A 16467-nucleotide genomic window follows, 5' to 3' on the forward strand; every position below is an offset into this window, starting at 1 on the left:
AGGAGGATTGCTTAAGTCCAGGAGTTGAAGGCTGCAGTGAACAATGATCGTTCCACTGCACTCCAGCCTGGGTGATGGAGAGATTCTGCAAATTAATGTTCCAAACTACCATTGTCTCTCTCTTTATGAATTCTCATGATACACCTTCAGTGACTCCTCTTCAGGGTATTAGATTGATAGAATCATCTTGAGTGGAGCAATTACTTATCAATTAGTCATGAAAAATTCTGTAAATAGGTTGATAGGCAGAAATTAAAATCTCAGATTCCCTAATAGTATAATGATCTATCTATGTAAAAATAGATTTGGAAAATTCCCATGTGACTGCTTTTTCTAGAAGAGTAGATAACTGATACTCTCTTTTTTTTTTTTTTTTTTTTTTTTGCTGATCCATTAGTCTTCCCCCAAGCACCCTTTAGAAAAAGTACAGATCCTTAGGGGAAATTTCCAGTTCTTGTACATAAGAATATGGCCTGCACATGTCAAATTAATCATGTAGAGGTTCTAGTTTCTCACCAATTAAGTTGAAGAACCACTAAACTAAAAATATGTAATTTATATCTATTATGTTTTTCATCTTTAAAAAAGACCAGAAAAGGACAATTTTCAGTTTTTAAAGAAAATGTTGAATTTGGATAAATCTTTTTTGAAAATGCTTTATTATAGGTCTTTCCCTCAAAAAAAGGTTTTGTGAGAGACACAGTTTCTCCAACACAAGAATGTGATGTGTCTGCATATTCTGAGACATATGGAATATGGCATTTGGCTTGCTGAGTGAGCATGTTTAACTCAGCTATGGAGTAACTCATGAATTTCCTACTCTTGAGTATCTTTGAGTTTCAAAAATCATTCTTGAAATATGTTTAAGGGCCATTCCTTGGGGGTGGGGCATTTCAGAGATGGCATCTGGCAATGTATTGAGGTGGCTCTTCATTATGTTTTCTTGCTGGTCAATCAGCAAGTGTGTTCCAATGAACAGACTGATAGCATTGTAGAATAGGTTAGGAAAAAGTAACAAAATGGCTAATTCTCATTTAGTAGTGAAATTGAATACTGAATGACATTTTTGTAGTTATAAACGACTTTTGTTTTAATAACAAAGTTGTTGATTTTCTACTAAGGGTTCTTTTAGGTTGTCATCAGGGGCTGATGGGAGTAACAGTTCACCCAACTCTGCAGCTAGCTTCAGTGGACATGCCACACCTTCCCAGCAGCCTGAACCTGTGGTACATTCTCTTAAGGTAACCAATCGTGTGCAACCATTTATCCAGAGCTTCAGTTGTGTTGTGGCTTGTTCGCTGTAGTCTAGTAGTCCTCACAGTCTTGCTTGAACCATAGATATTTTATTTTTTGACTCCTTATGGTGTAACTTTTTAAATCTTAATTTTTGAAGTATGATTTTAATTGTTCTAAACTGACAATGAGTTTGAGTACTTATGGTTGAATCTCTAGTTTTATCATTTTGTTTTGAGTAATGTGATTCATATCTATCGGCATCGAAGTTGAAGTCTGTGCATGTATATCCATATTTGTAAAAAACTGTGATAGGTATTTTATGTGCAATGTTTGTAGCATGGATGTCTTCAAATATAGGGAGTTAATAGTTGGTCAGAATATGGAAGGATACCACATTATTCTTTCTTGATGCAATTGAAGTACATTATACAACTTAAATAAAGTAATGAAATAAATAAAAACTTAGTCTTTCCTCTTCTAAGTAGAAATTAGATTCTCAAACTCCAGTTAATGCCCCATTATAGAATAATAGAAAATAGATATATGGTCTTATTCAGAAAGCTACTTTACTTTTGTGTCTTTCTTCACGTTTTGCAGTGATTTCACAAAAATTTGCCTAAAATTTGTCATCTATTTTCTTTACCAATAATGAGCTTTCCAATAAGTAAAATTAATGAAAAATCAGGACCATAAGTACAACAATAGTCAATATAATAATATAAACAATATAATAATATAAACAATAAACAATATAAATATTTACCTATCTCAGAAGAAACTAACGCAGGCAATAAAAATCATATTAAAATTGAGACGGTTTCTTGAAATTTTATCAGTTTCAGAATATGAAACACTGTCTAACAAATCTATCTATAATTTCTAACATGTAGCTTTGATCAAACGTTTCTGACCCATAAAACAGGTAGAGTGCTTCCATTCTGCTTTTACCACACGAGTTTCACAGCTCTTCTTAAAACTGTTTCAATTTCAAAATGATTTATCATCAGCCTGAAGATGCACTCCTCTTTTGGAGTGAGCCACACTTTCTGTGGCTTGCACAAAACAAATACATAGATGAGAACTTCAGAATGTTTATTTCATTTTGAGATGATTAAGTTTTAGCAGAAGATTTTGCTCCTTCAGGATATTTTGCTTTAGCTTATACAAAATGAATTTGCTTTTCCTAAACATATACTAATGATTGATGAGGGAAGGTAGGGCAACCATGCTAGTGGCCATTGACAATGCACTTGGCATTTTCTGTCTTTGTTGGGATAATTCACAAAGTGAGCAACTGAGAGGAATTCCTGGGAAGGCACAGCCAGTGTGAGGGGGCACTGCTTTGCCTCTGGTGGGTATTGGTTTATGGACTGTTGAGTAGTCTTGTTCTCTGTGGCAGCACTTGGATGAACTTTAGCATGAATCAGGCACTAGCTATCTGAAAAGCCTTTTAGAAGTAGAAAATGGACCAGAGATTGGCTTCTATCTTGTAGTGTTATAGCATCTGCACACACTCCAACAGCAGCAGCTTCTCCTCCTATTCAAACTGTTTGAAAGCCATTTCAGCCTGTTGCCTTATTAAATGGCAATTGTTATTTGAATCAGAGCAGCATAGTGAGTCACCCTGAAATCTTTTCCAGATTTCTCAATGCAGCTGTTAGTGTGGCCTAAAAGGAAGGGGAGGGCAAGGAAGAGCTCCTCAGTTTTCTCTGAATTTAGTTCTAATTTATACAATTTTATCTCTGGGAGGCTGAGGTGGGTGGATCATGAGGTCAGGAGTTCGAGACCAGCCTGGCCAACATAGTGAAACCCCGTCTCTACTAAAAATACAAAAAATTAGCCGGGCGTGGTGGTGGGCGCCTGTAATCCCAGCTACTTGGGAGGCTGAGGCAGGAGAATTGCTTGAATCTGGGAGGTAGAGGTTGCAGTGAGCCAAGATTGTGCCACTGCACTCCAGCCTGAGTGACAGTGCGAGACTCCTTCTCAAACAAACAAAATATATACATATATATAAAGAGAGATATATATATTTATGTATATATTTTGAGAGAGATATATTTATATATTTGATATATATTTACATATATATTTTGATATATGTATTTATATATATTTTGATATATGTATATTTATCTCCCTCTCTTGATATATATATATATATATCTCAACGAAATGTCGTTGGTTGGCAGATAAGTGATACTGAGCAACTAAAACATCTTTATTAGAAAACTGGGGCCCTTGAATATCAAATGTGTTTGCTTCCATGAGTTAACTGTGTTAGGACACAGAAATATATACAAACATCATTTTTGGGAAATGCATCTTAAAAAGATTTCAATATAAGAAAAAGAAATTGTGGCCACTTGACATGTTTTGTTTTTGAGAGCCAACTATCTAGAGCTGATTTATTTCATGAGATTTGTCTATTCTGAAAAGAATAATTAGTACAGTGGCTCAGTTTCTCACTTTCTGACAGATCTTATAGAAAATGCTAGGCTTTATAAAATCTATGGTCATGGTTTGTGGGGAAATGTAAATCACTGTAAGAAATTAGTACATTTGTAATAACACTATATTTTTCTTGTTTTAAAATTTATGATAACTATTCATTGGAACTTTACTTCATTTAGTAAAAATTAACTGATTTGAAGTACACTTCTCTAAGGTGCATTACAAATCAAATTTGTAGGTAAATGAGCTTGCTCAAGGAGCTCTTTATGTTTTCTATGAATATTCACCGAGAACAGTCAGTGATTTTCTCTAAATATGTAAAGAAGGTAAATTAACTGTAATCTGAGATATCAGGGCTCAGAAGTGGCATTTTTATAATAATAATGGCTAGAAGTTTCAAATTAATGAGAGTAGTTTGTCATTAGATTAATTATTAGAGGATTGAACTCTATTTCGATTCAGATAGTGTCTATGAACTTGACCTGAAGGTCCCACTTCATGCTTAAGTCATTTAGTTTGGCTCACTTGGTGTAAATTCTCAGGTAGCATCTTTAGATTTGACCATCAGCATTGACCATGATGACAGTAGAATCAAGTAGCTTAGCAGTGTTGCAGTTGGTGTGGATTCTGTGGGAAATTCTAGGAAGAGCATTAGTTTTTTGTATTACTTCAGCACTTTGATTTATAAACTGATATAGATAAAAACAACACAGAAAGCCAAAGTTGTTTTCTCCTTTTATAGTATAAAAAGTACCCACAAGAAAACTTTAGATATTTTTAAAGGAATATTATTTTCAACCTATTTAGGACTAATTTAGAGAAGTGGAAACATAGGGCTCTAAAATTGTTTAAAAGGCATTTTATTCCAAGACATTTTGCTTTCATGAAAAATATTTAAAGTGTTGTTCAAATATTTTCACTATAAGGAGCCAGTACTTCTCTTTGATACTATCAAAGAGCCACCTCCACATGCCTTTTCTCAGGCACTGGGAACATGTCCAGGCAAGAACTGCAAGGTCAGTAGTTCTTATGTGCATATTCCTGGGTTTTGACCAGTTTCACCTGTCGCTATCACCTTTTTTAGTCATCTTTTATGCAGGCCATGTCTACATATCATTTGGACCATTTGGCACATAGTTAATTATATTGGTCATCATTCCAGTGGAGCAAGAGTTATTGACTATATCCAAATGGTTGACACAGTGAAGTTATCTTAATGACCAAAGTAAATGCATATGCTTATTTTAGACATTAATGAATTCCATTGATTATTAGTGATGCAGTGGATAGCTTTTAATGGCCATTTGAAAATCAAATAGAATAATTTCAAATAGATTTCAGAACAATCAGCTACTTAAAAAATATGTTGCCATATACTAATCCACTCTGATATGTAGACATGGAGAAAACTAAAGGTTTTACAAAGTGGAGCTCCTTGATGGTTTTATCATAACTAACAAGCTTTTTTCCATGTGAAATTTGCTTTTCTTTTTCAACAAATCCAGGTCTTGGATGTTCAGGAAACTATAGATCGTCAACAGGGTAAAGAGTATGAACATGACCTTAGTGAGACAGAAAAAGCTATAGTCAGAGAAATGTGCAATGTAAGTTTAATGTGCTTTATTGTGTATTCTGTGTTGAAAGCCACATCGTAGCTTAGCTATTGTTTTATGAATATTTTTAAAATGCTAACCAAATGCCTTTACATTTTTATATGAAAATAAAACAAATTTCCCTTGGTTTTATATTCAGTATATTTTATTGTAGTTTTATTAACACAATCATGTTACAAAATATTCAATTAAGAGATGATCAGCCAATTCTGTATTCCAGAAGACTCTACAAACATTTCTAAATACTAAATTTACTGTCTAAAATATGTTTCTAATTTTGATAAAAATAAATGGGTTTCTATTTTATACTTCTAAGAAGTTTGTTAAAGATCAGTGTTTAAAAACCTATGATAAAGAAAATACAGCCACCTTTAGATTTACTTGTAACTATTCTTGGAAAAAATTGCCACCTTACTAGGTAATTTTGCTTAGTTCTTCATATATCATATATGTGTGTTTCATGTCATGCAAAGTATTATCTTTAGCTTTCAGTTGTTGACTCAAACTCAGAATATAGTAAGGTAAGAAAAACAGATAAGAACCTAAAAGATAGTTAGGTGAGGCACAGTGGCTGTCACCTATAATCCCAGCACTTTGGGAAGCTGAAGAGGGAAAAATGCTTTAGCCCAGGAGTTTGAGGCTGCAATGAGCTATGGTCATACCACTCCACTCCAGCCTGGGCAATAGAATGAGACCCTGTCTCAGAAAAGAAAAAAGAGGATAGACAAATAGAAATCTATCTATGAAGTCAGAGACCACAGGAAAAAAAAAAGATGTTATTTTCATGATGCATATTCAATGCAATCATTAATATGGCTTGGATTTTACTATTAATCCCTGACAAAATTTTAATTTTTTGAGTAATATACATGGGATGTATCATTTAATCAATAATATACTTTGTGAAGTTTTAAATAGCTAAATGGAATATTGTAGAGGAAGCAAGAAATCATGGTTAAGCACTGATCATGTTAAACACTGATTTTAATTGGCTTTACATTATACTTTTATCCTCATATTCTTTTCTCTATCCTATCAGGATGTGAAATTGCTTAGAAATACCCTTCAGCTTTAAATCTATTAGGACCAGATTTTCTCAGACACTTACTCATCTACCTCCTCGAGATGTTTCTGGAATCCAGTAAATGTTACATAAGTTCCCTGGGCATTTTTTATGTGCTAGAATGAGATTTGTAGTCTCTTGCTTGCCTGTGTTGTGGCCGATTTTTCTCTTCCAACTCTTCCTACGTTATTTGTTTTTCTTTCCTGCATATCTATTGTCTGTTTTCAAAAGGTCACTAGTTGTAGATGTCATCTTTCCTAAATGCACCACCATTCACCTTCTGTAGGTTTTCAACCTGTGCTTAAGATTTTCAGTTTGAATATTTCCCGCAGATAAATTTTAAAAAGCAAGCCACATACCTAGGAATGCCTGTTACTTCTCATCTATTGACTGTGGAATGAGAGAGAAAGTTCAGACAATAGGTTCAAAACTGTTGAACTAGAAGGGGCCATAGAGGTCATTCTCCAGTGTTTGTCCAAAGAATAGTATATGGACCGCCTTCATAATTCAGATCTCTGAGTTTAACATCAGACCTCAGGCGATTCAGATATGAACCCCTGGGTAAGAACCCAAACACTCTAATTCTGTATTTGAAGAAACTAAGATCCAGAAATTAAGTTACTTGCTCAAACTATTTTCTAATGAATAGTGAAGTCAGGAGTACACCAAGATTTCCTTTGAGGACCTTTCCTGAGGAACGAAAAGTGAAAAGCACGTATCTTACAGAGGGGGCCATCTCCATGGTGCTTAATGCCAGAATTTCTGCAAAAAATTCCAGGATTGTTTCTTTCCCTTTCCTTTCCTTCCTTTCAGTTTCTGGACATTAGAAAATTCGTATCTTAGTCTCAATAGAGACCCATTACTGGATTGGATTTTGATTAGTTTTATGTTGATCTTTTTGTTTGCCTGCATTTTCAAAAATGAATTGAAAGGCACCATACAGTATTATTTTTATTTTTTACTATGTAAGATACTTTCAGAAAGCCAAAAGCTTGCCCTCCTTGTTTACCTTTAAAAGTTCTCTAGGAGTGTGCTTTCTGTCTACTTTTGTCTTCGATCCCCAGAATTTGAGGAAAAAATGCAAACAAACCCAAATCTGATTCTTAAGCAATTTTATATATTTGGAAACAATCAAAAAATTTTATTGTCACCATTATTAATTATATGATCAAAAACACATAGTAAATGCCACAGAATAAAGAAAAATGCAGCTTGTAAAGCAGTTGCATGGATAAATTGTGAAACTAGTGAAAATTATGAAGGCTTGGTTTCTAGTAGAGAAATTATATGCCTTTATAATAATGTCACAGAAAAATAAAGCTTTCTCATAATATGAGATGGGTTATAAGACTCAGATAGAACTTGATAGAAGTTTTGCTGTTGTTTCTAGTATTGCTCCTAGAGATAAGATGTTGTTGACATCTACACAGCAAAAAGATTATTATTCATATTACCTTATGTGGGTTAGTATGTAGTTAGCTATTCTCTTCCCAAACTGTGCTACAGAAATTAATATACTGCCCCCTAAGAAATAGTAAATCTGTCTTTTTGTAGTAGTTGTTTTATTTTAGGTTTGTCTGTCTGGCTCTTGTAAATTCCCTGAGGACAATTGAAATACTTGATTGGTCATCTCAGTCACAGTCTCAAACACACACCTGTTATGCCTTTTTTAGTTAATAAGTCACTACTCCCGTGTCAACCTTAGTATTGTTGGTTTATTTCAAAGTCCTGCCTTCTTTAAGAGTTTCCTTTCACCACATAGTTATATCTGGGGTAAGCTCATTGCATTCTACATTTCAGTATTTGAAGAGGAGTTGCACTTTTGAGTTGTAATCATCTGGTGCTGGTGTCTGTTATCCTTGTAAGGTCCTTAAGTCTACCCTCTGCTTCTAAACCACACATTCAAAGCATTCTGGATAGATGTAATTATATTTAAGGGCTAGAAAAGGAAAGTCCATAGCATCCTTTGGCTCCTTGATTCAGTGTTTGTCTCGTGTCAATTTATTAAGAAATGAGACTTTCCTAACCCTCTTGTGTATAGCTTGAGCCATCCATTGCTATGTATTAATAATTCCTTTCCAGATATTTAAGAACCCTAACTTCAGCTCCTTTTGAGTACAACAAGATATTTATCCCATGTATTGGTATATGCTGAAATATTGAGATTAATAGTTTCTTTGGCTTGGAAATGAAGGTAAACAGAACCCTATATTGTGTATTACTGTTAATGATATTGGGTTTCCCTGTAGTATCCACTTCTATTTAAAAGCAAAAACAAAACCAAACAAAAGGAACAGTTGTGAATAATTAATGAACAAACTAGTTTTATGTTAATGTTAGAGTATTGTAAAGTTTTGTGCAATCAATCAATCTGACCATAATCCCTTGCGTGAAATAGTCTGGGAGGGTATGGCTGTTACTGTGCATGTGCACATACATGCATGTGCATGTGTGTGTATTCCAATCAATGTTAGTGTATTGATACATTATTGGCAAATTCAGTAGTTTTACATTTATGCTTACATTATTCTTGGTCTCACCTTCTGTTTCTCTGTGTGGCCCAGCTTCTAACATATTGTAATTGTATCTCTTTCAGTGATTTTGAATTTATTCTTATCATCTTCCTACATTTGGATGCTTTCTGTTTTGGAAATCCGAGAGATCATATTGCTTGGTAGCTAAGATTTGTGACAACTGATGACCCCACTCTGTAGAAAAAGCCAGAGAAATTTACTAGTGGCCCTAAGACTACCACCTTAGGACTTAAATAGCTCAATAACAAAAGCGCCTTCATTTTCCTCAGCTCATTAAATACTGATATCCTTTGTTATGGGTGTATAATATAGGAACCAGGATGATCTTGCTAAGGTGTTCTTAATTCTGGCTACACATTAGAATTACTTTTAGGGCTTTTTTAAAAAGCGCAGTCGTCCATGCCTCACTTCTGCCAGTGAAATCAGAATCTTCGAGGATGGGGATTACTGTTTAAGGAGCTCCTCAAGTGCTTAGTGTGCAGTCAGAGTTGGGGACCACTTATGTAACTACAGTAAGTTAATATATCATTTTAAAATTTTGACCCTGGTTACTAACAAGGTTTAGTAGTCCCAACTACTAAGTAGTTCTTTTGTTTTAAGAAGCTTGTCATCACATTTTATTTTGTATTTGAACTCATTCATGTGGATATTTTGTCTCTTGTCTTTACTTCATCTTTGCTCCTCTCTTAATTTACCCTTAAGAAACGCAAATCTCCTTGTGGAAGAGGAAAAGTAAGATACTCACTTCATCTTCTTTTTTTTTGAAGGTTGTGTGGAGGAAACTTGGAGATGCTGCAGGTTCGTGTCCTGGAATTAGGCAACATTTGTCAGGAAACCAGTACAAAGGACCAATGTGAGATGCGCTCTTTTTCAAACAGGAGATCACCACTGCCAGAAAGAGATAGAGGACAAGAAGAAGAAAAAGGAAACAGTGGGTTTCCACAAACCTGGACTCATGGAATAACATGGAGTGATTGTACATTGCACATATCTCCCCTCTAAAACCTGTAGTACAACTTCTCCCCTCAAGCTGATATTCTGTGTATCTCACCTCAATGTCCACAACAGTCAATCTCAAACAAGATAGCTTTGAAAATCTCAAAAAGAGTAGCTTTGAAAATCACCATTTTGGTACCAGTGTTTTCATTAGAACTAAGTGTTTTTATCCCCAGATATAATATCGTAATTGGGAAATCTGCATAGTTTTAAGAGTCCAGTGGAGCCTCAGTGTTCTGAATAGAGTTGACTCCTTGCACATAATGGTGGGAGTTTTCTACCATGTCATATTGAAGATATGAAGAGGTATTTTCCAGCTTCCCAAGTTTGAGAGTTGGGCATCTACCTCTTATAATTCAGTCAACCAACAAACTACTAATTCCGGATTCATAATTAATTTGGATGCAAGATAAGATTAAGTTTTTGGAGTTTGGTGTTGACTTCTGAGGTGCTAAAAAATACCACGTAAATTCTCCCTACCAGCTAGAAGGGTAGCAAGACTTTGTAGAGTGCTTATCAGAGAGTACCATTGACTTCAATTGATCAATATAAATATATCTTTTTCTTTTCATCTTAATGAGTTTCTCATAAAGACACATCTTGGGGCATACAAGCCTTCATATTCATTCAGTGGATCCATTGATGTTCATATTAACAATTTCAACTAAAAACTAGCAAACATAATTTTTCTAAGTGTTTCGAGCTGTGAGATGTCAATTTCTATAATTTAGTTTCTAGACATGCTGTATATTTAATAAACTTTATGTAAACTTTAAAATATTGCACTGCATTTATGAAAAAAGCTTTCTTTGCCTACTGCAGCAATCTAACATTTTATGAAACTGACGCATGTCCTTCATTATTGAGGCTAAAAGCTCTTGTTCAGATTGCCTGAGGTTTGAAAAAGAGGTGTGCTAGCTTTGCTTAGTTTATTTCTTATTTTTGGTATACATATACATATATATAATATTAGAATGTGTGTACTGGAAATGCTATGATAGGTATTTTGTGTTTATCCAAATGCAATGATAGTTTCTTGTATGAATGTGCAAGAGGCCTGTGACCGAATGCTACGTTTTTATGGTAGTTTAAGATTATAAAAGTAGAAATGCAACAATTCCCAGTTTTGGGATAGGTTCTACATTTCTGAGATTTGATTCATAGCAGATATTCTCTGTTGTTGTTTTAGATGGGCTCATTACACAATGAGTTAATTGTCACTAGTAGGAGACTGTGAAGGAATTTTGTTATACTTTCAAAAATGTTAACTGTGATGAAAAATCATCCCTCTATTTTCAGAAAATATTTATGTATTAATTTAGTATAGAATTATCTCTCTAATTATCATAATTGGGTTACAATTTAAGCTTCCCTTTAAAAATGTTATATTTTAAAATGTTATTACTCTATAAAAGAAAATTGCTTGCTATATTTACACCGTCTTTCCTAGGAAAGCTTTCATCCTTAAATTGTTGTATTCCTATACTCTGAAGACATTTAAAATAAGCTTTTGTGCCTGCAGCAGAGCCTGCAGAAGCTAATACAAGGGACACTGGTCTTTTGACAAAATAAAGTTGTGTAAATTTTGATACTGTATTAAAACTATTTTTTTAAAGTTCTGCATAAAATTGAGTATTAAGTATATGTGTTCATCTTAGCAATGGTAATAAATTATTTAATCTCACAGTGTTTTTGTCTTTTTCAAAATGTCTTTCCTAAATTAAGTCCATTTGTAATAGTCATTACATGTCCTAATGCTCCTGTATGATGGTAGTAATAATAGTAATACAGATGATTCATTATCTTAAACATAAACCAAAGGCATGTTTTAAAATATGCTCATAATGAGGGATTAAATATTCAGATATTCCTCAACTTGCACCATTCTCCATTATAATGGAGTTAAAGCTTTCAAATGATATTTAAAAATATTTAAAAATGTTTCTGTTATAAAATCCTCTTAGTCTGTTAATTTATATAGATTAAAATTAAACTTCATTATTATCTACTTATTTTTAAAACATTAGTCATCAGGAGGAAATATTTTGGAGGGGAAGTACCAAATAAATGGAAAACTTGGCCTCTTTAAGAAACTTATACATTATTGGGAAAGGCATAATAGATACATGTGACTAAGAGATCAATAGGAAAACACACACAAGTGTGCTCAGAGAACACACATACTTCTTGGATGTCACTAGTTAGATTGTGGAATAAGGCTTTCTACACTTAGTATTAGCCTCAACTTTAAATGACAGAGAAGATGGACAACTAAGTGCCTGAATCTTGCTATTACCTAATACCTTTATCAATCAAAATGAGTGGCACCATTCTCTTATGTGACCAGGTTATTAGTTTATGATCTTATCTTCTCTGGGACAAAGGTTAATGTATCTATCTTGGCAGAATATTTTTACCAGCCTTGAAGCTGCTAGACTGACAATCCGAATCTGAGCTTTTAAATGCATGCCTTTCAAGTTTCAAACTCGTGCTTAAGGCACTGTAGGGAATTCAGATCATCTTATGTAATATCCAGTAAAATAACGACAGTCTAATTGGGATGATTGTTCCTTAGGTCAACGAATATTTAATGAATGCCTATCACTGCCATGTGAGTAAACACAGCTTTGGTTCCTGACTCATAGGGCGGACTACTCTCAAGAAATACATGTAAGAGTAGTATCTGGGATGCTAGCTGGAGCTTTTTGATCCTTGAGATCGAGATAGGATTGCCTCAAACATCCAGTTTCTTGATCTGAGTAAGCAATATCCAAATGATTTCCACTAATTTCCAGAGTTCACACTCTGTAGTAAGATTCTTGTTGCCTCATACCACCTCTATAACAGGGGCAACCTGATTTCCCCAGTAGAAACCTTGGTTGGAATCTATTCCTGGAAAGGATCTGCCTACCTCAAGCTGGCTTATCAAGGTAGATGCCCAACAAAGCTCAAGGCACTGCTATGAGGAATTCATATGCTAATATACATTTTTAATTCTTTTCCTTCTAAAGACTAAAAATTATCAACCCTGTTACACAATTACAGACAGTATAGTAGGTTGAACCATAGGAAATTGCCAATATTTGACCACTTTTGGATTATTAAAACAGTAATTTCATACGGTTCAACCTCTCAAGGTGAAGACTTTTTTTGGCGGGAATTATAGAGTGAATACAGTAGAAGTTATAGAAGAGCCATCACATTAGGCTGGAGCTATCTTAAAGTATGCTGTATTAAGTGCAGCATTCAATAAAGAACATTTGACTTCAGAGAGGCAGAATTTGGGCCAGCAAGTTCAGCATTTGACTTTATAATTAGCTTTGTGAGTTTGAGCAATTTAACTTCACTGAGACTATTTCCTCACATGCTGTATGGAGCTAACATCTATATTGCTGAGTTGTTGTAAGGTTTTTATCGCTGCCTTTATTTTAAAATTCAATGGTCTTGATAGACCATTGAGCCTATGTCAAAGACATAGGATCCCAGACCCCATGGTCTGTTGCAATTTGTACTATTAGACTGGAAGAGAAAAATCACATAAGTGCTGAAGGTCTGTCACTACCAGATAAAGTAATTCTAGCTGTGCAGTTAAATACTGTGAAGTTGTGTCCTTTTTACATCATTCAGGCTACCATAGGCTCTTTTCTGGCTAATCACAGATGATGATTGTGTGAATGGAGGGGAAATAAAGGACATTGGTCTGATACTCACATATGAACAGTAGGTTTTACAACAAAATCTCTACAACTATTTGATTCTGTATTTGTTTTTCATCTCACCGAGTAAACAAGAAAAAAACTTTCATTTCAAAACGGCAGGATGAGTACCTGCTGCAGCTTCCTTTTCTTGCCTCAAACCTTAAAAATGATTTAAACAGTATTTTGATAAATAAATGCATAACCCCACTAGACCATAAGAAATAATGTGCTCCATGGGCCAGCAGTTATGATGAATTTTGGAAAGAAGGGAGACAAACTATCTGAATGAAGAATGAATCAATAATTTAAAGTACATGACGAAGGGTATTGTTGAAAAAGGAAGATGGCTACAAGGGTGCTCCAAACAAGGAGGAATTGGATACATGCATTGTGTGGTATCCTGGGGTAACTGACAATAGCTAGGCATTTTGATTCCTGCATTTAACTGCTCTCTCCTTGTTTCAAGAAGAGAGCAATAAAAATAGATTCATTTTGCTAGAATTCAGCAGAAGATTTTTAAAAGTCTGACAATGAAGGGATATAGAGTCTGCATTTGTAAGTTTCCACAGTGCTTTCTCTCACTCTCTACCTTTGCTCTTCATCGTTCTCTCTTTTTATTTCCTAGTTGTTTTTTAATTGACCTATTTTGTTTATTTATTTCATTTCAATAGCTTTTGGGGAATAAGTGGTGTTCGGTTACATGACTAAGTTCTATAGGTGTGATTTCTAAGATTTTGGTGCACCTATCACCCGAGCAGTGTACACTGTACCCAATGTGTAATCTTTTATCCCTCATCCCCTTCTCCCACTTTCCCCCCAAATCCCCAAAGTCCATTATATCATTCTTATGTCTTTGGGTTCCTCATAGCTTAGCACCCACTTATGTATGAGAACACAGAATGTTTGGTTTTCCATTCCTGAATTACTTCACCTAGAATTATGGTCTCCAACTCCATCCAGGTTGCTGCAAATGCCATTATTTCATTCATATTTATGGCTAAGTAGTATTCCATGGTATGTGCATGTATACATGGGTCATTGGGTATATTTGGGTCATTGGTCATTATCATGGAAAGAGGCAGTGACTCTCAGGTGTTGCCACGGCAATGATAAGTTTACATGGCAGACTGGTGGGCATGTCCAATTGGAAAGCTGCTTCTGCCCTCCCCTCTTTGCGTATACAAACACACCATGGAGTACTACTTAGCCATAAAAAGGAATGAAATAATGGCATTTGCAGCAACCTGGATGGAGTTGGAGACCATAATTCTAAGTGAAGTAACTCAGGATATATATATATACACACACACGTATATACATGTGTGTGTGTATATATGTGTGTGTGTGTATATATGTATATGTATATATATGTGTATATGTGTGTGTGTGTATATATGTATATATATATAAAATGGCATTTTCAAAAAAATATTTTTGAAAAAGCTGTGATAGCAATACATTCAGTAGTTAAAAATGACTGTCGTTCCACAGGAGAATTAAGGAAATACTAAGCCATCCGCAATAAAATACTAAGCCATCCGCAATAAAAACAGAACGAAAATAAAACAACTCTGCTTTTCCCCCCCCTTTTTTTTCATTTGCTGTTGTGAATAAACTTTTCATCTAAAGTTTGGAATAAGTATGTCATACACATGTATGTGTGCGTGTGTGTGTATATGTGTGTGTACATACATATATATGTGTGTGTGTATATATATATATACATACACACGTTTTTTAAGAATTTGCATTTATAGTTAAACAGATTTAGTAACTGAGTTAAAAATATCCAAATAATATATTTCTATAGTGGATAAAGTGAAACATAGTCCTCGTTCTTTTCTAAGATGGCATAACAACCTCTAAAATTTTAGCACGAGGCTTTTATAAAGATACCTTCTACACACAATGTACATTGACTTCTTCCTCACCAAGATCCTCTTCAACTTATAACAGGGGGCCCAAATTATTTTATTTGAAGCAAATTTCCTTTTGCTCCCAAAGGGAAGATAGTACAAGTGGAGCCAAGGTATCATGATTAACGCACATGTCTTAATTGGCATTTATATTGGATGAAGTGTATTCAGCTCACAGAGGAAGAAGAAGACTTGAGGAAAGATTTTAAAAACAAAGAATTCAAATTGGCTCAGTTTGGTAGTTGGAATTCTAGGCATGCTATCATAGAAAACTGACTCTGATTTTTTTGCATTTGTTCATCTCTTCTGTATTCTTTGCCTTAAAATTACTCTGAAACTCTACTTGTAGCAATTTGGTGTCATTAAGTGACTGAGAGCACTCACCAGTCAGTTCCTTCTTCAATGAAGAGCTCCCAGTGTGTGGATTAATGTACACGTTTTCTTTCCTATATTTTCCTCTCTAATGACCTGAACAATTCGTTAAGGCCCCGCTTAGCAGATGTGAACAGCAACTGTGGTGATTTTGGGCTCACATCATGTGTTGTGCCCTGCTGATGTTGTTCAAGTAATCAGATATTCTGAACATCATACAATTCACTGTAACTTTCAGGATGGAACCCACGGAGAAGAATGCCCAGGATAACTTTGGTAATGGGTGCAATTAGTACCAACTTTGCTTTTGTTTTGAGTCTCTCTTGTCTTTTAAAAAGAATAATCAGACTAGAAAATATAGAACAAACCAATAACAGTTACAGAAAGGTGCCCCGAGGGGTTGAAAAATCACAAGTGGATTCCTAAGAACTTCTATTTTTAGTAGTGGTGTTTGCTTATCTATCCTAAGGCAATGTACTAAATCCACTTACAAGCAGTAAAGCATTTTTATGTATAAAAGTCTTTTTATGTAAAAAGAAACAAATAATGTTTCTTTTTAAAACATCACAAACATGCCAATTCACTAAT

At 34.6% G+C, this 16467-nt stretch overlaps 1 protein-coding gene across 8 annotated transcripts in view; it reads left to right on the forward strand.

The window, feature by feature from the left end:
- The window catches only part of LOC105465066 (coiled-coil domain containing 85A), a 197603-nt gene extending 186021 nt beyond the window's left edge, over positions 1–11582 (forward strand). For 3 of the 8 annotated variants that reach the window (XM_024787773.2, XM_024787774.2, XM_071076737.1), the window contains one exon: positions 9665–11582. In XM_024787773.2, coding sequence (XP_024643541.2) covers positions 9665–9754 — 90 coding nt within the window. In that variant the 3' untranslated portion in view covers positions 9755–11582. Of the gene's footprint in view, positions 1–1121; positions 1242–5192; positions 5292–9664 lie in introns of all 8 variants that reach the window. The other 5 variants (XM_024787769.2, XM_024787770.2, XM_024787771.2 and 2 more) reach the window with 3 other exon arrangements.
- Positions 11583–16467: the final 4885 nt, after the last annotated feature.

Source organism: Macaca nemestrina, chromosome 13, assembly GCF_043159975.1.
Source record: "Macaca nemestrina isolate mMacNem1 chromosome 13, mMacNem.hap1, whole genome shotgun sequence".
NCBI classification, from domain to species: domain Eukaryota; kingdom Metazoa; phylum Chordata; class Mammalia; order Primates; family Cercopithecidae; genus Macaca; species Macaca nemestrina.